Raw genomic sequence first — 21,855 nt, 5'->3', positions numbered from 1 at the left:
AGTCGAGTTGAGTTCCAACTTCCAAGCAGAGACTTAAAAAAAAAAAAAAAAAAAAAAAAACGCTTGTTCCCAAAGGTATCACCTCCAACACGCAAACAGTACAAGACAGTTGGGCAAGTTTCACACATCATTTTTTTTTGTATTATACCATTTTATTCTTTTCATAGGAAACAAATCACTCATTGAAATGTCTTTTTTTTTTTTTTTTGTCCTGTTGTGAAATGTCTTTGTTGATCATGATTTCTCACAGTACATTCAGTTATCTGAAAAGAAAACAGAAGTGGAACTTGGCACTTAGAAAACAACCACAAAGAATTGTCACCTTTATTTGTTGAGAACCAAAAATTTACAAAGCCTTTCAAACAGTCCTTGTTTCCAAATACTTTTCTGCTTTTTTAATTTTTTTTTTTAAACTCAACTCTGGGGAATATTCAAAATACACTTTGTAATGTCGCTCTGCTCTCTCTATAGTTACAAATATGTACATTAGAGTCTCTTCTGTCTTTTCACGCGCCGCCTCCCCACTGGTCATAAAAATGTTTTTTTTTTTTTTTCTCCTTTTGTTTTTATTTTCCGGTTCTATTTATAACTCTCTCCATGACGTTGGCACCGTTTATGCGAGTGACCTTGAGCGCTCAGATGGAGGTCCCGTGGCTGGCCTCCCCCTCCGGGATGGCCCCCCCCGGCACAGGCTGGTAGGACATTGGCATGGGCGTCTTGATGGGGCTCTGGCGGAAGAGCCCCCCGTTGGGCGCCCGGTGTTTGCAGCGGATGGATGGCATGGTGGCGCTGCTGAGGGGCAGGGGCAGGGTCCGTCCGCCCACCGCGCCCAGTGTCCTGCCCGCCCCGTGCCCCTCGCGGAGGAAGGTGCTGACCGAGAGCGGCGGCGGCGGTCCCCGGTGGGCGGGGTACTCCCTGGCCGACAAGACCTCCAGGGACTGGCTGGGCTGCATGCTGCCGATGTCTAAGGCTGAGATCTCGATGGACTGGCCCGGCAGCTGCTTGTGGGCCAGGTCTTCGTCCAGGAGGCTGTTTAAACGATGGTGGACCTGCTCCAGGTTCACCTCTTTGTCCTGCAGGGACGATGAGCAGCGAGCGGGTGCCGTTCAAAAAAAGTGGAGGATAAATCAAAGGGAAAATATTAAAAACAAAAAGTGGAGAGAGAGAGAGAGAGAGAGAGAAAGAAAAGTGGTTACACCGGTTGCTTTGTCGTCAATCATCGATAGTCCTCGCAATGTAGTCTACTCAGTGAGGCGGGATTTACACGAGTGGCACCGGCCAAATCACTGACCTACATTTGCAACCTAAATTTTAAAGTTTCTTCATGAAATTATATATCAATCTAATCCACAGATTGTATTTTAAGAGCCAATTGAATTTTCAAACTAGTGGCTGATCATAATCTTAAATCGCGTGAGTCCCCATTGAAGTTTTTATTTTCACAATTTGGTTCGGATGTCTTCTATGTGGCCAAATCGAATACCCGGGAGCATGGGGGGGGGGGCAAAATAAATGAAAGCATTGTATCAGATGAGAATGAGGTCTCTTCCAGCAACACACACTTTGTGAAATACTGGGTCGAGTCAGAACTATAGCAAACGCACCGAGCAGTAAATAAGGTTGAACAAAGGTACATTAGAGGTGCACCGAGCATTAAATCAAGATAACAACGGCCTTCGGCAGCTGGCGGAGTTTTCCTTCATTAAAACCTGAACACGGTGCAATGATTCAGAACTGGACTCTATTACTTATTTTATTGTCTTAAGATTTGTTTTGTTGCTGCCCGATGTTGATGTCAAATGCAAAGTAGGAGTTGAATCAGAATTGGCCACTTTGACCTGCAGTGTAAATCCAGCCTTTGAGACAATCTGGTGCTGCCACAACCAATCATATGCAGGTGATGTGTGATATTGTGACACAGCTTGCAGAAATTGCTTTAAAAAAAAAAAAAAATTTCAAAGTTCCCAGACACAAGACTGACAAGATGGCATCCAACATACACGTCAGGACGGTGGTTCTTAAAACTGAGGCCCGTGGACTCCCGGAGGTCTGCGAGCTGTCGCTTGGGGGTCCACAAATGGATTTGCAGAAACGGTTGGATCACTTCCAAACGGTACCGGCAGACGCATCAATGAACCAATGACTACTCCCTTGGCACAAGTAAAACGTCTGATATAAATATGACATTGTTGCATAAATAGCCTTTTTTTTTAAAATGAGATTAAAAAGTGTATTATTTATCTTGAGAACAAAAGTTTTTCCAGGATATAGTCCTATTTTTAAAGAGAATAAAGGTGTAAACTTGTTTAACTTTGACTTTAATATCAATTTAATATATAAGTATTCACTTGAAGTTACGACTTGACAAAATAAACATTTGCTGTAAAGATTGAAAACAATTTTCTTCAAGGTTAACATTCCAATCTTTAGTAAATGAGCACTTTGACTTTGCACTTGAAAGTAAGCTACTTTTTCATTCTTAGGACACTGAGGAATACAACAGTTGTGTTTAATTTGTGTTACGACTTTGTGGAGGTCCTTGGGAAAAGTTCTCCCCTAAAACGGTCCCTAGACCCCAAAAATTTTAAGAACCACATCTTTATGAGTTAATAAAACAAAGACGGGAAATGACCAAAACACTTAAAATCGACATTCATACATAAAAAGACAAATGACAGTAAAGGAAAGGTGGAGGCGCAATTTGGACACAACTGACTAAAGCTCATGAGAAATTTTCCACAATATTTTTTTTTTGTGCATCGACTCGAGCCAGATGGTTCCTCTTTAAAAATGTACTGTCCTTGAATTTTCTCACACCCTATGTACTCAATACACAGCGTCTATACACACACACCCCGTATCGTGATATGCATCGCCTTTCTATTGAATGACAGATACCCACAATGAAGCCATTTAAAAAAAAAACAAAAAAAAATTTTTTTGTTCCACTTTTCGTACAAAATCCAACTAATTTCTCATGTCCCAAGTCTGGCCGTGTTTGTCCGCCTCCAGTTTCCGTTGTCATGCAATGAAGACACCAAAATGAGATGACAGATGAAACGACTAGAATCTACCCCTGCCCGGCCCCGTGTCCCCCCCCCTTTTTTTGGTGTCCTGACACAGCCAATCACCACGCAGGAATTTTTTCAGGCCGCTCCTAACCTGCCTGGGTCAAGAGCCCGGCATCTGTTTTTGGTAAACAATTAAACAAAATGGTGACGTTCGTGTGAGCTGGCAGAAAGGCTTTAATGTCCAACTCGCCACCTATTGCTACCAGGTGAGATCAGGACCCGGACTGAAAGGGGTTCCCAAGAGCGGCGCTTCTTGCGGGACGCTTGCATGTCAAGTCAAACAGGCGGCGGGTCAAGGCTGAGATTCTACGTCATCTGCTCGTGCTCACACTTTAGTTTAAGGATCCATGTCAAGCCTTCGTAGTCTGGATGCGTCGTGCACAAGTCCGAGCTCTACGGCATTAAGACTTGAATGGATGAGCTAAAGAGAGCTGTTGTACCACTGACGTGCGGATGAACCCAGGAGTACAATTGGGATTTTTTTGGGACATTGACAACATGTCAGTGGAGGGCCATCAAGGTCAGCAGGGCCTTCTCTGCCGGCCTAAACGCAATCAGAAGCCAAATGCAATCACTGTAATAAATTTCTTCTTTGGATCGGGATTCAAAGTACAGAAAATCGTGTCCAGTGCACTGAGAACACTTCCTGTACGGACGTATATCACAACGCTTCTATGAGTCTATGCTGTTCGGCACCTCAAACATTGTCAAAGTCTGTTAGCTGCAGACGCACCGACGTAGCGGCCGTGTTTTCAGGGGCGACGTTTCTATCAAAGTCAATGCAAGCATGCACATTAGCTTAGCTCAAGTCTGGTCCTCGAGAGCCCCTATCCAGCCTGTGAAGCAGACATCTAAAACAGGCTAGATAAGGGGCTCTCGAGGACCAAACTTGGGCATATCCCCGGCTTAGTGTGACGTATCTTCCGATTCGTATCTACGTTCTTGCATCGTATAATAAATTTTAGTCAGGTGAGTCCCCCACGGAAGGCCCAGGTAGCAAACGCGCGGCCCGCCACTGCGCTATGTGGTGTCGTTGTTGCCGCTACGGTTCTCTCCCATGAGCACCATTGATCCAGATGAGAGAGAACTGCAGCGACAGTGAAAGCACCCCAAGCACTCTCCCGGCATGAGAAGGAATGATCACAGACCGATCACATGATGTCGGGGCTATCATCAGGGCACACCTATTATAACTGCGTGTACTGCAGCTCGACTAAATCGGGGCTGGCGTCTGTGCTTGCTGGATCCATAAAGTAGAGTGTGGCAGTGGCGTCTCTGGGCAGGACCGGGGGGCCCGGGGGTCTGGGTCTCGACCGGGGCCTCGGCGGGGCAGGGGGACCGGCGGCGGCGGCGGCCCGGTTCGGACCCGAGCCCAGGCCGGACGAGTTGTCATTGGTCACCTCTTTGGGCTCCTTTCGCCGGCAGTGGTTGCTGTTCCACCAAGTCTCCAGGGCGGCCACCAGCAGGGCCAGCAGCAGCCCGGCCGCCAGGATGCAGAAGACCCCGGCGAAACTGTGGAGGTGCAGTGCCCGGCCCTCCGTCTGGGCGTTGGCGTGGCTCTGCAGGTCGCAGCGGCCCTTCTTTGGCCACCACTTCTGCTTCAAGATGTCCAGGTCGCCTTTTTCCTGAAGCTCCAAAATCCTGAGGAGGGCAAATAGACACTGTTACAAAAACATTTTTTATTTTTTTTTGCCCAATCAGATCACAGCTTGAATGTGTTGCCATGCAAATATTTGCTTATTGCCTTCAGACTCCCGAGTTGAACGGTGAAATTGCTGTTTCTTTAGTTAACCAATTGCATTTTCAAATGTTGCGGACAGGCATGTTCAGCTCTGGTCCTCGAGGGCCGCCGTCATCATACCCGTTTTCCATCTCTCTCTGCTGCAACACACCTGATTTAAATGCTCAGCATGCTAACGATCTTGATTCATTTGAATTAGGTGTGAGTTTGGACAACCCATTTTGCCATCTTTTAATTGGTTCAGCTATGTTTATCCTTCTGATTGGTTGATGCGCCATAAAGACTTTTTCAGAGGAGGAGGATGTCGGACATGAACAAAAACAGATGTTCCAGACGTGATTTTCTTGAAAAATTAAACTTTGTCAGGCAACACTGTTGCTGGCTTGTGAGAGGCTAAAACCAATTTGCCCACAGACCGGTACCGATGGTTGGGGACCCCTGGATCAGGTCACTCAACTACACACTGAACGCTGAGGTCCAAAAGCCACTGCCCAAAACTGCAAAAACAATGCAGCAACACTTTAACCAAACACTGGTAGGGAGCACATCCCAATAAAAGGTGATGTGACCAGGATTGTTGCACCCTTGGGTGGGTTGTGTCAGGAAGCACATCTGGTGTCAAAACTGTGCCAAACAAAACATGTGAATGACTCGCAATAACCCTGAGCGATAACTCTTCGTAATGATATCCATATTATGCCCCACCTCTAATCCGAACCAGTTTAACATGTTTGTACCAATGGAATATAAAATGCATTTAACTTGAGTCAGTCATGTGGAAGAATTCATTTGTTTTACGTTCAGTAGTTTATCTCACTCAATACAACAAAAATGGGGTAAAGTTATTAATGAAAGGTACTCCATTGGATTCATATTGTAGCTGATCAATCAGGCAAGCAGCCACATGCGGTTAAAATAGCCCTACATGGCTCATTATGGAGGATTTATAATGTGTAGTTATAACGCAGTTATAACCATGTAATAACCCTGCAATTTTCCGCCAGTCAAGCTGCAATGAAAAATGGTGATAATCAGGAAATTAAAAGCAGATTGTGTAGGTTTGTGCGGCTGGAAAAAAAACCAGTCCGTCTGGACCGCCAAAAACGTGGACGAGGAGATGGATGCGGCCGTGTCACGGAGAAGGACGAGCGAGACGTGGCCTTGAATCTAATGTGCGGAGATTTTTCAACACTTGCGGCAAGGACTGGCACATAAATATTAGAGCATAATTCCGCACATTTATTCCAAGCCAAAAAAACGAAGCACCGTCGGAAACATGCACGCACAGACATTGAAGCGTTCGACATGGAGTAATTTATACACATGAATATTCATGAAACATCGCAACTACAGATGCCTCAAGTGTTTTCCATTCATTTGCTCACAAGCGATGCATTCAAGATCTTCAGCTGAGGCACGGTTGGTTGTGGATCATGTTTCATGGGCCGGATTGGAAACAATTTCAATCTGTTTTTTTTACACTTTATTTGTATTGCACAACAAAAATCCGGTAGAAGCAGTCAAGTAATGAAATAAATGTGTTAGTTTAATAGCAGACTGAATTTTCTTATACTGACGTTTGGTTGCCTTGAAGGTTAAGTTTACTCAAGACTAAATTTTCTTGGATTTTTACAAAAACAGGTACAGTATGTTTCATTTTTTTTTCTTTTACAAAAACACTCCCATGCATTCTCAGTTCAAAAAACACAGTATTTACCCCAAACCATAAACATACATTTTTTTTTTTCGTCTTCTTCAATTGCAGCCTTTGTGATTTGAAAATTGCACCGTTCTACATTGCAAAGTCGATTTGAATTCCAGCCCCAATTTGACGAGAAAGTTTTCTCGGTTGTTTACAAAAACCTACGTTAGATTCATGGAAGACTTCAAATTGGTTTGACTGAATGGCTGTGAGGTTGCCAGGCAACAACTTCAACCTCAAAGCAGGCGCGCACCCTCCTCCAAGAAATAGCAGCGTGCATCTCTCTTATTCCCCTGCCTCAATTCCACTCCTTTTGGTTTTCACACATCTCCTACACTTTCTTTTCTAATAGTGAAAGCCACGAAGCGCATCCATTTGTGAGCTTATAAGGTGCAGAAAGTCAGCCGCGGTTCCCTTTTCTTCCCAACCCACCGGGGCGGCTGCTCCCTGACTCGACCATGTGACCCGGGGCGACTTCAGATTAAAGTACCGAGACGGTGATAATGATCGTCTCCCGTAAGTGCGGCGCGAGTCTTTGGGGATTGAGCGAGACCGTGTAGTGGAGTACGTACTTCTGAGAGAAGAGGTCTCTGTAAGGGCTGCCGTGCTGCAGCGCCATGCCGTAGCCTCTGGTGCTGATGCTGTTGCCGGCGACAGTCAGCGTGCAGTCGTCGTCGGTGAGAGCGGCGTATTCCACCACCGCCATGTCCCACAGGAAGGCGTACGACTCTCGCTTAGCCTGGATTGATGACAACATGCCGGCGTCAGTAGAAAGCGGACCGTTTCCTTTTTGCTAATTTCACTCATTTGAATAATTTGACATTTTTATGTGCTAAAATTAGAAACCAGAAAGTATACGCAGTGTGCTTCAGCATCCCAGCTAAATGCTGGGAGGATGTGGCGGCCATGTTGGTAGGGGCGACTTTCTCGTCAAAATCAAAGCACGGGCATTGAAAATAAGTTGGAATGTGCTCTTTTCTCAAAGTATTTTCATGAGGTTTTTGCGCTATTTAAAAAAGCACCCTAAAAATATTTTAGAATCGAAAAGTTACTACTCTCACTTGTACAGCGTTGTACACAGCCGAATGCAGCAGGCCTTTTGCCGCTCTTACCATCCACACACATCAAATTGGCTGACCACTTTGACTCTGTCATGTTGACCTATTCATACCTGTGTTAATAATGTGGCGCAATAATTGATCTATCACAAGAAAGCCGACATTTTCTTATCTGTCATTTTTTTTTCATGTCAGCTCACAAATATGTAATCTCAAAATGTCGCATGTTGAGACGGTTATAAAGCAATGATAAATCCAACTTCTATATTATCGTGTGTTATCATAAACTGTTGTCCTTTTTGTTTCATTTCTTTTGTTCTCGCCCCCTAAAAAAAAAAGATTCATTAAAAGACACACAGAGTTGACACACAAAGGATAATTACGTGAGGCGACATCTGGATGGTTGCAAAAAAAAACCCTCCTTACTAAGCCTGAGTCGCATTGATTTTTGAAAAGAGATCAATTCGGAATTGTTGGTTAGAGACAGAAGCAAAAAAAAAAAAATCCCCCCTCACTCATTACACAGCGCAACAATACACGTCAAAAACTTTATTCCTGAGAAGCCGAATGACTTGGATGTGCTGCATGGGTGTCGCACAATATGCTGTATAAGACTCTTTCTTTTCTTTGGTGAACTTCACATCACATCGTCTCCCAATTACGTGTATGCCAAATGTAATTTCCTGAAAGGTCCTCAGTGTCGCCATTGGCCACAGCTTTCACTCTATTCAAGCGCAGTTTTAATGCTCAAGCCGTGCGGAATGTTTCCGCGGCTCCAACTTTTTCAATCTCATCAAGACGTTTTGGTTTTTCATAACTACAGTTCCGTTGTATTTAAATTTGAAGAATAATGCATTAGCGCTGGCCGATGATGGAAAACAATCCTAATTATTTTGGATTGATATTGAAATTACGATCAATATAAATGATTATTCATTGTTTATTGAAATACCAAAATTCAGTTACTCCAAACTACCATCGTAGCCCATTCATGGCTGCATGTAAAGTTTGAATGCACAGCGCAATAATGTTGTAGGTTGGAGAACACGCAAACCAGCGTGAGAATGTAATTAGAGCAAAAAATACTGCGAAAACGACATTTCTCGACAACAATGATGAAAATAGTCGTTGCTGAGAGATGGGCCGGCAGCCCGCGAGCGCGCGTCGCGAGTGACGAAGATGAGAATGGCGGCGGAATCCTTTTCAATTTCCACTTTTCTCGCTGTTGTCGTCACCGTTGTCGTTCCCCGTAGTGTCCTCGCATCCGCTGTCAACAAATGCAACAAACGAAGCCTCCTCGCCTCGCGTCTCATTAGGACCACGCAAAGTTGGAAAGCCAAGTCGCCCTCGTGAACACACGCGGAGGAAGGAAGGATGTACATTTGCTTCGTGAGAACGAGGGAGTCACACAAGGACATTTGTTGCTTACTTAAACGGCCTGGAGGCAAATACAAAGCAGCACAACGATGAATAAAGTTTTGATTGTCAGAATAGTTAAAAAAAAAACTTTCTGGACCTGTGGCTCTTTGATCGCTTTGTCACTTTATATTACTGCAAGATGTTTTCCTTAATTTCTCAGGGAATAATGCTAAATTGAAGGCCCAAGATGAACGTATTGCGATTTTGCCGTATATGGCTATGACAAAACAGAAGCTGCAATTTGTACCTAAGGTGGAGTGTGCTGTCGTCTACAACAAGCTGATGTTATTTATTATAAAATAAACGAGCATCGGAGGGAAATCAAAATATTATTGTTAAAAAACAAAAAAACTTGCGAAATTGTAGTACTGCAGAACCAGAACCCATAACGGCTTCCGGTCTTTACAGTAAAAAAAATAAATAAATTGTATTGCACATAAAAAGTTCGATTTTAATGAGATTAATAGGAGTGTATTGGAAATAAAAGTTAAATACAAATGAAATGTACAAAAAAAAAAGCAAAATTACGCAAAGGCTAAACTTTTAATGTGGTCATTCTCTTGCGTAACACTAGAGGGAGCCAATTCTCCACGAGTGGTATTTGTACTGCACTTTAGAATCGCTGATATAGACGATATTAATATGAACAAAAGTGTAGATATCGATGATGAATACAAATAGTTTTGCGAACCAAATTTGTGCGCAACCGGAAGTCTACTATTAATCAAAAACAATGTATGCGTTAGGTCAGTAAATATTTGTATACAAAACAGCAGAAATAAAACGCAATCAAATGAAAATCCGTACATAGGGAACAAAGTGAGCGTGCCTTGTTGTGCTGCATGAAAATTCACAAATTCTCACGCCGCCGCGCTATCCAGTTTGCTGCGGGGCGTCGAGGACCCCCTCGTCGTGCTGACCCAAATTAGGCTTCTTCGTTAGCTATGTGGACTTCACAGACACTCGTTCAATTATGAATTCCACCTTCTTGGGCTTACATGTGCCTGTGGCTCTTACGTTTGACAGACAGGAGAAGAGTCATCAAATATTACTTCAGCACCGCAGTGATTGATATCCTCAGATTTCAGAACCCAAAATGAGCATCACGGTGGGTGCCGGAATATCATCAGGTTTTGTGTGACGACAGGTATTTTTGAAGGCAAGGTCTTGTTTTGAAGCATCTCTCACCTTCTTGATGCCTTCAGCGGGGCCTGAGACAGAGTGCTCAAAGCCGTTGTTTTTGTTGATGGTCTTCCACAGGTCGGCGAAGGTGCTGTCCTGCTCCAGGGGGTTGGTGCCTTTGGCTTGGAAGTAATCGTACACAGCCGAGTCCCTCACCGTCCCGTACGCAAGGTCCAACTGCTTGGACAGGTCCTGGAAAGACCTGGAAAGCGTGAGAGCAGAACAGGTCCCCATGAAGTCAAAAAGATGATCTCCAGATAGAACGGATGTCAATGGGAAGCTCAACATTGGAATTTTTGATTTTGCTACCGCTTTTGCCCCACAGGCTCCAAACGTCACTTCAACCACAAATGTTGGCTCGTCAGCCCTTATGAACAAAATTTTGGCTTTGCCCGAAGCCCAATCAGCACTTCCGAGTTGGAGCAAATCTCTAATCAAGCATGCTCTTGATCAAGCAAATGAGCTGCACCTGTAGCTTCCCTGCCTTATGACAAACGCCCCTCCCCCCCGTCCGTAGCGCACCCACGGCGACCGCACGCGCTCACGCTAACGACGAGGAGAAATCCGTTGGTTGCCGTGCTGAACGATCGCCGCATTAATCCCTCCGATTGGCCATTAACTGCTCGTAAGAGCACGCGCTAATGTGCTTTTTATGAACAATACTGCATATCTGAAAATGACTCTCTCATGACGCTATTATGCAGATGTGGTGTGGGCCAAAGAAGAAGAAAATGGCACTTCTTTTGGTGAGAGAAAGGACACTTATTTAGGTACAACTGCACATGTTTGATAAAGAAGTTAGCAAAAAATTTTGTTCAAAGCTGAATATGCTTTACATACAGCTTCTTTTCAATTTCTTGTTTTGACTATTGCAGCTGAAATTATGCCAATTTCCCCATTGTGGGACCAATAAAAGGTTACTTAAGCTAATGATGACCTTTTACTTTGTCAAAATAATGTAATTTTTTCATCCTTGATGGTATTTAAAAAAAAAAAAAAAAAGTATATGTAAGATATACATTTGTATCACTACATGCTGTTAGCTAGCAAGCTAGCTATGCCTAAACTCCTAAAATGCATCTTCCCTCGATGCCAATCTCAGAGTTAAGTGGAGAGGTGACACCTTAGATGAGCCCACTGGCCCAAAGTAGCCTTCAAAGACTTTTGGCTAGCGAGCTAACTAGCGAGCTAGCTAGCGAGCTAGCTGCTCACAAGCACCTCACGACCTGGTGGGATACCTTCCAGCCACCAGAAGCTTGAAGCAGGTAGATTTTATTTATATTATTCACTTAAAAATTGCCTGAACAGTGTAACAGACAGACGCTGGAGCATTTTTGATCAAATCCTTTACTTCTTACTGTGAGATAGTTCAAGTGTGCCTAATCTTGTGCTGTAATTTACACAGCAGAATTTGCTAATATCCATGTCATTATTTTCCCTTCCATTCGATGTCAGTTAAACGTTTGTGTCCTCAGTGGAAACGAGGCTGCTGATACTGTAAACACAATGTGTTTTATCTGTTTTTTTTCTGCAGCTATAAGCAACACATTAGAGAAGCACCACACTGGTTTTACGACCACAATTGTCTCATTAAAAAAAAAAAAAAAAACTAAACAAAAAATAAATAAATTAAAAAAGGAAATCGAAAAGCTTATCTCAGATGATGACGTCGGGCTAATTCAGCCGTTTAATTAGAAGCCTCCAGAGCGCGGCTCGGAAGAAAACTTAAGGCAGAAATAAGTGATTCGCTAGTTTATCATCAGCGGCCTCTTTCGTCAGGTTGCATTTCAAGCTTTTGCTGCAGCGGAAAAAGTAAAATAGACACATGATAACTTTTTTTTTTTTTTTTTTTTTTAAATCTGACTGCATTTTCTTGTAACTCTAGCGAGCTGAGACGTGGTGAACAACTCAGCATTTAAAATGAAACAACTCAAAGTCATTGTCGCCGCATTGTAAGGTAGTAAAAAAAGGGAGGTTCAAGGCCCTCTTTTGGCACGATTAATTTCAGCAAGACAACCTTAAGGTTTGTAAAGTATCCTGTAATTCTTGTACCTTGAAATATTTTGACAAACAAATTTCACCTGACACTTCGGAACACTTTTAAATCTAAAAAAAACAACAAAGAAAACACATAAAATGTCTCCTCAAAGTAAAAGGATATCTGTGGTGATTAGATAACTTGCTAAATTACTGAATTTAGAGTCATATTTTCTGCATTTTATTTTAGCACTCGCCCTCTCCGTGTGCTTTTTTGGCAGCATGGAAGTCCCTCGAGGGAGACAAGGAATTGACTAAATGTAGAATCATAAAGGAGCTTTACTGTTTTCCAATTGAACTATAACGGTGGGTCACAAACTGCACCTTGTTAAGTCCGCCTGATAAAATATGATGCTTTTGATGTCCGCTGTCAGTTTTTCTCCTCGTTTGGACATTAAAAGTCAGACAAGTGAGCGATGGGCTTTTATTTCTCCAGCAGAAAAGAGAAAATATTTGCAAGGTTATCGATCGCTTGTGCGAGCTATGGGGTGTGTTTACTAAACAGAACGCCGAGAGGGTCTTAGTTCATCAGTCCGATTTTGTAGGGCAAAGTTTTAAATTGAGCTTCCTGCCTAAGGAGGGGAACGAGGGGAAGTCACCAGGCTAGTGAGGCATCAAGAGATCAGATTTCAAGGGGGGAACGTTTCCCATGCAGCCTCTCAATGGTCTGAAAAACTTTGGGCTCCCACCTTCCATTGTCGTCCATTTAAAAATCGGCCCCGTTTGCTTGAATGGATTCATTTCAAGGATGCTAGCCGATTAATTCGGCTGCTGGATTTTGTGCTTTGCGAAACAACAGCTGCTTTCAAATTCACAGTTTTATTGTGAATCTTCTGCATTGAGGCTGTCACATTGATTTTTTTTTCTCCCCCCCGTCAGCCTTCCTCTTCACGCCGCCCGTGAGTCCTCTCCCAAACAAATAACATGTAATACTTTCCCGGGATTGTTTTATGTTTACAAAGATTACTGCGTGTTCCCCGCAAATAATCTCACACCGACTACATGATTTATAAAGCAGTTACTTCTGAGAGCAGTTGGGTGAACATTTTGACAAGACTGTGTTTTTTTTATTCTTTGTTTATTCTTATTCTCCATGCGCTCCAACAATTACAATTTGCTACAAGTTGGTGGCTGTGTAGAAATATGCAAGACGACACACAAATGCCTTTACAAAGACAAGAGAGCATTTTTTTTTTTTACTGACACTCATTCATTTAGCAATAACTAGTATTGACACCTTTTTAGATAAATGGGTAGCTACTTCATTCATCATCTGGGTAAATTCACAATGAAAACAGCATGAGAACACTATTAGGACAAAATGCTCACGTGAAATTATTGCGACCAATGTTAATTAGCTATGATGGAGTCGTGTGCTAGTGCAGCGCGTCCCATTTTTTGCGGATCACCTTAGTGCCTACTCTGAAAAAGGAAACGGCAGGTCCTTTCATTGGAGGATTTTTTTTCATCTAATAACACTGCTCAACACATTTGTATTTTTTTTAAATCAATAAATGTAATTAAACTTTTTTAGATACATTTTTAACCCTTTTTTTTCTGAATCTGCTCTTGTTATTTTCTGTCGCACATTAAGTTTTATTAATAATAATAATAACAGTATCATTATTATTATTATTATTATTAAAATTTTAATAGTAATAATAATATTAATCAAACATATTATTAAAATTTTAATAATAATAATAATAATAGTAAAAAAATATAATAATACCTGTAAAATAATATCTAATATAGTAATATACTTGTTGATATTTCTGAATGTAGGGTTAGGTTGAGCAACATGTGGCATTTTGAAGCGCCATCGCTCTAAATTACAATGCATGGTAACATACATATTGAGCAAGAATTTAGAGGTATAAAAAAAATTCAAAAACCGGATTTGTTAGAAAAAAGTAAAAAATATAATAAATAAATGAATTAAATCAGTGTCAAAATATATTTATGACAGGACACAGGACAGCAACAATATGCAGTACATATTTAGAAAGAGCTTCTTCTATAAGAGCTGCAAGCAGCTAATCCTCGAGCTCTTGAATTTTGTCTCCTTTCTCCACACGTCTGCTGTGTTTTAGTCTTTCACATGTTTCAATCGCCATTTTATTCTGCAACGAAAGCCACAATGGGCGACATTTGATGCTTCATTGCCTTGTGGTAAGGTATCGTAAAATGTTGCTATCATTGCTATGCCAACCTTTGATCGCCTACTGAAGTGCTTTAAATTCCTGACGGACTGAACGGGACACGTCTCATGTCTCATCTGTTGCTTACTGTAACTCATGGATGCGTTTTGTACACTGAATGTGGTTCTCATCAAACTGTGCAGGTGTGTTAAGAGGCGTATCTGGTTTTACAGAGCAAAGAATTCAACAATCGGTGTCAAGATGGCGACTCACCGTACGGCGTTGTCCATGCGGGACACGGTTAGGTAAGCGGCCAGGTTGGCCGTGTAGGACGAGCACACGATGAGGGTAAAGAGCCACCAGCTGCCCATCACGATGCGCAGGGCCACCGAGCCCAAGATGGAGTCGCTGCCTGCGTGAGGGCACACAATCATGTCGAGCGTCACGGCATAGTAGCCCAAACCATTCATCGCCACATCCATTTAAGCGCTTTTAAAATTGGCCAATTATTATTTTTGCTTGATTTATTTTTTTTGTTGTTAAACAATTACAAAGTAATGGACAAAGTACAGTATAGTTAAAACAGTCAAATGTTCGGCCTGTAATTCATATTTATTCATTGCCAACGTTAAAAGAGCAAAACATATTTTATTCATTAGTATACACATTTTTAAATTAATTGGCCAATTAATCGGCCAAATGTGCCAAAATATCACAATCGAATTGTATATCAGTGGGGCCAAACATGCCATATCATGTCAGATATTATTCAGAATGAACAGCATTCCTGACTTATGTAATATTTCATTTTATTATTATTATTATATTTATTTTTTTTACAAGAGTGGACAATTGTAAATGTAAAACATGTTTAAAATCTGGGTTGTAATAATAATAGACTTGTTTTTCAAATTTGTTTTTTATACCAAGTTTGTTAGTTTTTATTCTTTTTTTTTTTAAATGCTTTATTGTAATTTTTTAAAATCAATTTGAATATTACTTTTTTCACAAAAATGTTTTTTTTAATTTTTTTTTTTTTAATTAAGTTTGCTTTTTTTTTTTTTTTTTTTAATATGGCGCATTTCTTGTGTGCAAGATTACAAAACAGCTACAGGAAATATTGTGGAATAAAAAAGTTCACCAAAATACAATTTAAAAAATACATCCACAAAATACTGACAGGTGCTACTTTTTTTCTTTTTTTTTTTTTTTTACTTTTAAGGGTTATTTCCACTCATTTCCGTGGGGAAAGAGTTCCAAGCGTGTTCAAGGAACGAGTTGAACTTGTGTCCCAAGGCATCACTGCATTCCAAGCTACATCTCAAACTTTGTTCCAAAGAGTCGAGTCTTCATTAATCGTCGTCTTGATTCACCCAACTTTCTTCCTTTCATGTCTTTTGAGCTTTTTTGAAGAAGACCAGATCATCACATTAGTTTTGCACATTTCATTTCTGACTCTCCTTCACTCTCAGTATGAAATCAAAAAGAGCTTATGAAGTGTACGAGAGAAATGTCAGGATAAATTCGAGTTTTTGAAAGGAGACAAAAAAAAAAAAATGGAGCTGTAGAAATGTCACGAGGAAGCCGGCGCCAGTGCAAAAATGATGTGATGAGAGCTTATTTGGCTGGAGTGTCACCGTCGACACAGCTGCGGCCTCAGGACGGAACTGAACGCCTTGTCAGACGCGCAGCGCTCGGGCATCCGTCACTTTTATTATACGCGGCTTTGAGTGATCTTTAAAGGTCATCGAATGTGAAATGTGCATCGTGAAAGTCAAATGGATCTAGTGCAGCGGTCCGTCTTCTTCTTCCAAATAAACTTCTTATAAAACTTTGTCATCAAGTGCAAAAAAAAAAAAAAAAAAAAACATTTGCCTGCTTCCACTTGCTGCTCCGAATGATTTCCAGCCACTCTCCTAAAGTGGAAATATTATTTTAGATGGGACTTTTTATTGTTTCTATTCAAATATTTGGGAATGCCTGCCCATGCATCAAGTGTGAAATTAATAGCGTTTTGTGAAGCGTCCGTGCGTCTCGCAAACTCGCAGTGCAGCGTACAAAATGCTGGCTCCAAAAGCGAAGCGTAGAGAGTATCTGCCGCCGAACCGTACAAGTACAGTAAATGGATGGAAGCTCTCGTTTTAGTGCTCTTGTTTCCGCAGATATTATTATAATATAGGTACAAAGGCCAGGACAGGTCGCTTCCTTCTTGACTGTCGGGTTAGGTAGTTTTTGCGTCAATAAAAAAAACAACACACCATTCTGATTAGAAATATGTTTGTGGAAAATTAATTAGAGCGCAAAATCCACCTGTTTTGCTCCATCTAAGGAGGCCATTTTGCTAACAAAGCTCCATGGCTCGAATTAAAGTACGACGGGGGCCATATGTGGCCCACAGACCGTACTTTGCCCATCCCTGCTACAATTGTTGGTTCTGGGGTATTTTGACACCTTGGGACCGTTGCAAGAAAAAAAAAAAATCCTTTTTTTGTTTCCAGCTACCAAATGTTGACATATCATTACTAAATGACGGCTGACGCTATCGCTGAGTTCATGTTCTCGAACGAAGCCACAATGCATCAGTGCTCGGCTCCATATCAAAGCGACCGGCGTCTTCCCGGAAAACAAACGGTCTGCTTGACAAAGACCAAAACTGGCAGCACTGGGAGTCAAACGAGAAAGAAAAATCATCTTTTTTTTCCCTAAACTTCATGTGCTTTTGGGGTTGGCTCGCTGCTAACTTGCCAGTGGATGATGGATGTTGCTCAGTTGTCCAAAGGGGACGTAGTGGCTACATGTGGAGCGGCTGTAAGGATGGGCCGGCGTCCTTGACGAGGACACCTTTGGAAAAATGCAAGGCTGTGCACTTGTTTCAATGACGGATGGCTCGGTCACGGCAGGCTCTTAAATGCATGTTTTCTAATTGATTTGTTCATGACTCACTTTTTCTGCTCTCTTTAATCGCATTAAGTGTTTCAGGCTCCCTTAGATCTAATATGTCAATTTTTGCTTCAAAACTGTCTTGATGACGCATCGGCTTCTAATAAGGGTAACCGTCGAGCTCGACCATCGCAAACAGGGAATGCTGGATCGCCTTCTTTCTATGTGATATATTTTCACCAATTAGCATCCTCATCTACTCATTTGATCCCATTTTGATACATCACAACCAAATAGTTCTCACCACTTCCAGTACGCTGATTGGTTTTAACCAAGACCTTCACCAAGATAAAGTTAAGATGACTTAGCTTATTATAGCGCGTTAGCATTGAGGTTTCGCCTCGTAGCAAGCAAAGGCCTTGCTTACCAGGGCTCATTCGATGGAAAACAGCTTCTCACGGCAATATACGTACAAGTCGTAAGCAACTCGTTAATGTCATGATCCGCGTCGGACATGACAGGGTGTGTTATTGTTTTTGTGTGCATGCGGTTTTGTTATGGTTTCGATCAGCTGAGTAGGGGCGTTTCCCCCTCTGCGCCTCGCTCTCACCAGCCACGCACCTGCTCCCCATTGACCTCACACACCTGATGCCCATCCGCACTCCAAACGACTGGACTATTTGAACACCTCATCCCAACACATCAGTGTCGGAATATTACTCCCTTTACGGACTGTCACGGCCACCCTCGCCCTCGCCCTCGCCCTCGCCCTCGCCCTCGCCCTCGCCCTCGCCCTCGCCCTCGCCCACGCCCACGCCCACGATCCCCAGTGTTTGTCACGGTCCTCGTTACTTGTCATTTGTGTTCTGTTTAGTCACGTTTAGTTTGTCTTTGTCATTTCGCACCCTGCCACGTTGTTTGTCCTCGTTTGATTAATTTAATAAATTCCCTTTAGCTTACCCTTTTCCCCGCTTCCTCGCATTCTGGGTCCACCTCCTCCTCGCCCACCGGCGATCGATCCTGACAGTTAAGTGGTAATATGAGTGAGTTAATCAATGTTTTTTATGATGTTTGCGGAAGATTGCGTTGTTTGAGCATGATGCTAACCAGTTTATGTATTAGAGATATGTGCCACCGTGTGGTGGAATGAGGTATTACCGCTAAACTGTATAAAAAGGTTTTTCAATCGTACATTTTATGCAGGTTACATATTGTTTTATGAATCAATATCGGGCTATGAAAATGAATATCGACTATAATCGATAAATACATTTTTTGATTTATGTTGTACACAACTTTGGTGGGCCAGTCAGGACACCTCTTATGTGGTATATTAGCTTGTAATCAGGATAATGGTCTGGATCACCTACTCCAGTCAGAGAAATATCAGCGGATCAGCCAAGACACCGACATATTTAATGCATGTATTCAATTATTATTATTATTATATATATTTTTTCCAAATCGGCTGCTCGGGAAGCATTTCGGCTTCCCCAATCGAAAGACACAGTATGTGATCGTTTCACGTTGAAGGAGCAACTTCAAAATTCTAGTCATGCATTGACTTGTAATAAGGATAACGGTATTGCTATCATTGTCATGGCAACTCTGCATCGCCTGCTGAAATAGTCTAAAACATAGCTGAACCAGCCGGGACACCTTAGATGCTCTCTTTAATGCAAGACATTTGAAGTGTTTCTGCCTCCTTTAAGTTGCATAATTAAAGCTACAATATGTGACATGGAGCTTAAACGAAGGGCTTCCGATTCATGTTGTTGTCGCGTTGGCTTCTAATGAGGATAAATGTCTCAATCTCTCCCATATGCCCTCCTGGTTCATCAACTTTAGGGATATGTAATCATTGGTACACCAGCCAGGACATCTCGCCAGTGTTCCGGGAACACTAGCATGCGTGTATGAAACCATAGCCAGGTTGAACAATTTCAAGTGTTTCAGCCGTCCTTGCGTTCCGAAATTAGTGTAAAGCCACAGCAGGTGCAAATGTGACCTCAAAGGTACAACTTCCAAACGCAGTGGGACTTACCTTGTTGGACAAAAGCTCCATAAACGATCCAGATGGCGCTCTGCAGCGAGGTGGAGGGCGAGGGCTGCGGGTGGCCGCCCGCGTTATTCTGGCAACGGACGGCCTGGATGCGTCTGAGCAGAAAGATCATGACGCCCACCACCGGGATGGCGGCGGCGATGCAGGCCCACACGGCCAGGTCGAACGGCGCCAGCAGGGAGAAGATGTTGATTTTTTCTTCCGACTTGCGCATCAGGATGCCCACCGAGTAGTCCAGGTAGCGCTTGCTGAAGTCCACCACGCGCTCGCGCTCTGGAGTGATGGTGATGGCCGACACGGCCAGGTCCGCTCTCTGCTCGACAATATTCAGAACGTTACTACAACTACAAACAACCGGTGATGGGCGGTCAAAGGCCTTCAAGGCCTTCTCTGCTGGCCTAAAATAATCAATATGATCATATTCTTCACATTGATGGCATATTATATCCGAGTGTTGTAAATTTTAGTGAGAGTTTTTGTCCAATCAGAATTCTGCTCGTGCGTGTGTGTGTGTGTATTTTCCACATAAAAAGTATTTCGGGATAATTATTGACTGCGCTGATGAAATATAAAAATGTGCGCAATCAATATGATGTGAGACAGACTAAAATATTTTTGGCATTTCCAATGAACCTAAAATGTTCCATTCAGGGTGTTTATGTATAAAACATATATTTGCCAATCTCTTGGATTCCCTAAAATGACTACACGGACGGACATGAAAGCGACACGGCTTGTGTATGGGAATATAATTCATGCGTAATTCATGGAGTGTGGACCGTCCTTTTCTGGGAAATAATTTTTGTATTCAGTTAGGCTCTCCCGGCAGAGTGATCAACTCAGTGAAAGGCAGCCAGTGGTCTTAATTAGGTCAGGATTGTTATGAAGTAGAAATGATTCATGCAGCCTTTTGCCTCCACGCAAAATAAAAGATTGCACATATGAGGAAAAGAAATATTAACAGCGACTTGTTTTTGCATCAGCGGGATGGGGAAAAAAAAAAAAAATAAGCTGTAACTCCATTAAGGCTGGAGCTAAATAAATATTTCGATTCACAGTCATGTTCTCAAACCTTTGTCCTTTTACCTTCCGGTACGAATCTGAACGACTGATTTGCAGATAAAAGCTTTTGGTCAGCATGATGCTTTTCTGTTTTTGTTTCCATTACTGCAAACTCCATAATTGGTCTTGTTTTAAAAAAAAAAAAAATGTGTCCTCACTGTTCGAGAAATGGTTTGGATCTAAATCGGGTAAATCTGGACACTGGTTGCCTGGAACGCAAAAAGTGCACTGACCTTGCCGATGAGTTCGCCAATCATTCCGTTCCAGGAGCCATTTGGGAGCGCCGAGCCGTACTTGGCATCTGCAACTTGGTAGATGTCGTACTTGAAGCCCAGAATCTTGGCCAGGGCGTCCAGGACATCGATGGAGAAGCCTTTGTATCTCTTGGGCTGGCCCAGGATGTTCTCTGCCACCATCACGAAAGGCTCTTCCTATCAACGGGATTTTTCAGATTGTCAGCAAGAAAACGTGAAGCAACAACACTGGAAAAGCGGCAAAAAAAAAAAAATCAGCACACGGGAGTCTTAGGCGAGCCATCGGCACAAAATTTGGTGGACACACAAAGGGAAAAACTCTCAAGAACTCATCCTTGATATTGAAAAGGAAGTCAGCTATTTTGGTTTGCGGCAGCCATTTTGGACTAATTGCTCCAAAACCAGCCTGATCAGAAGACTTTGTCCTCAATAGACGGCCAATGCCAGACTGACATCCGATGTCGGCATGACCATTAGTTAGTTTTGATGCTCTTTTTTTATTCTCTCAGTTAAATTAAAATCACAGCCGTCGCCGGCCCCCCTCGACTGAAGCAAAATCTGTGTGGCAGAGTTGTGTCGGTTGGAAAAACACACAGCTGTCCACTAATCGATCAGCAGCAATCCGATTGTTAGATCTCATATTTCATACTGTGGAATACAAAAAGTTGCTTTCACATTGCAGGACGGTCGAATGCGTTCGAACAACATTCCTGCCCTGGATTAAAAGATATCCATCCATCCCTGCGTACACGCCTCTCGGTAGAAATTCTTAGCACGCAAAGGACATACAGTATAATACATAGTTCGTGACCAATATACGAACAGATTAATTCACGCTTTTGTTTGATAAAAATAAAAAAAATAAATGGATAAAGGACCTTGAAAAAATCATATTTTAAATCGGAATATTGAGGAAAAAAAAAATCCCAGTTTGATTATTTTTCAAAATTATTCAACGCGACTTCTTTATCCTCTCTCCGTGTCTTTGTCCCCTCAAGAAATTGGCGCTGTCGACTTTACATTTGTATTTAGCTGAGGGCCCTGAAAGTCAATTACACTTTACAGATGTAGGCAAACCCAAGCGAGAAGAAACACGCGCGTGGACAAAAAAAAGGTTCATTCGTGCCGCTTAAATCATTCATGGCGACGCGCTGCAAACTGGCCAGCGGACACGAGGACACGTTCAGTCATCAGAAGAAATGTGAAGTCTGAGTTGATCAAACCGCCTCGTATGCTACTGTTGACC

At 42.4% G+C, this 21,855-nt stretch overlaps 1 protein-coding gene across 2 annotated transcripts in view; it reads right to left on the bottom strand.

Moving 5' to 3' along the window:
• Nucleotides 1-162: 162 nt before the first annotated feature.
• grid1a (glutamate receptor, ionotropic, delta 1a) overlaps nt 163-21,855 on the bottom strand; it is a 248,434-nt gene continuing 226,741 nt past the window's right edge. For both annotated transcript variants that reach the window (XM_088305175.1, XM_088305176.1), the window contains exons 10-16: nt 20,589-20,786; nt 19,276-19,606; nt 14,625-14,763; nt 10,180-10,375; nt 7,087-7,253; nt 4,472-4,712; nt 163-1,073 (exon numbers count right to left, since the gene is read on the bottom strand). In XM_088305175.1, coding sequence (XP_088161301.1) covers nt 636-1,073; nt 4,472-4,712; nt 7,087-7,253; nt 10,180-10,375; nt 14,625-14,763; nt 19,276-19,606; nt 20,589-20,786 — 1,710 coding nt within the window. In that variant the 3' untranslated portion in view covers nt 163-635. The remainder of the gene's footprint in view (nt 1,074-4,471; nt 4,713-7,086; nt 7,254-10,179; nt 10,376-14,624; nt 14,764-19,275; nt 19,607-20,588; nt 20,787-21,855) is intronic.

Source organism: Idiotropiscis lumnitzeri, chromosome 9, assembly GCF_059441095.1.
Source record: "Idiotropiscis lumnitzeri isolate Australia: NSW breed Sydney's pygmy pipehorse chromosome 9, RoL_Ilum_1.0, whole genome shotgun sequence".
In the NCBI taxonomy this organism is placed as follows: domain Eukaryota; kingdom Metazoa; phylum Chordata; class Actinopteri; order Syngnathiformes; family Syngnathidae; genus Idiotropiscis; species Idiotropiscis lumnitzeri.
The sequence above is the reverse complement of the archived record's forward strand: the minus strand, read 5'-3'. Positions and strand labels throughout refer to the sequence as shown.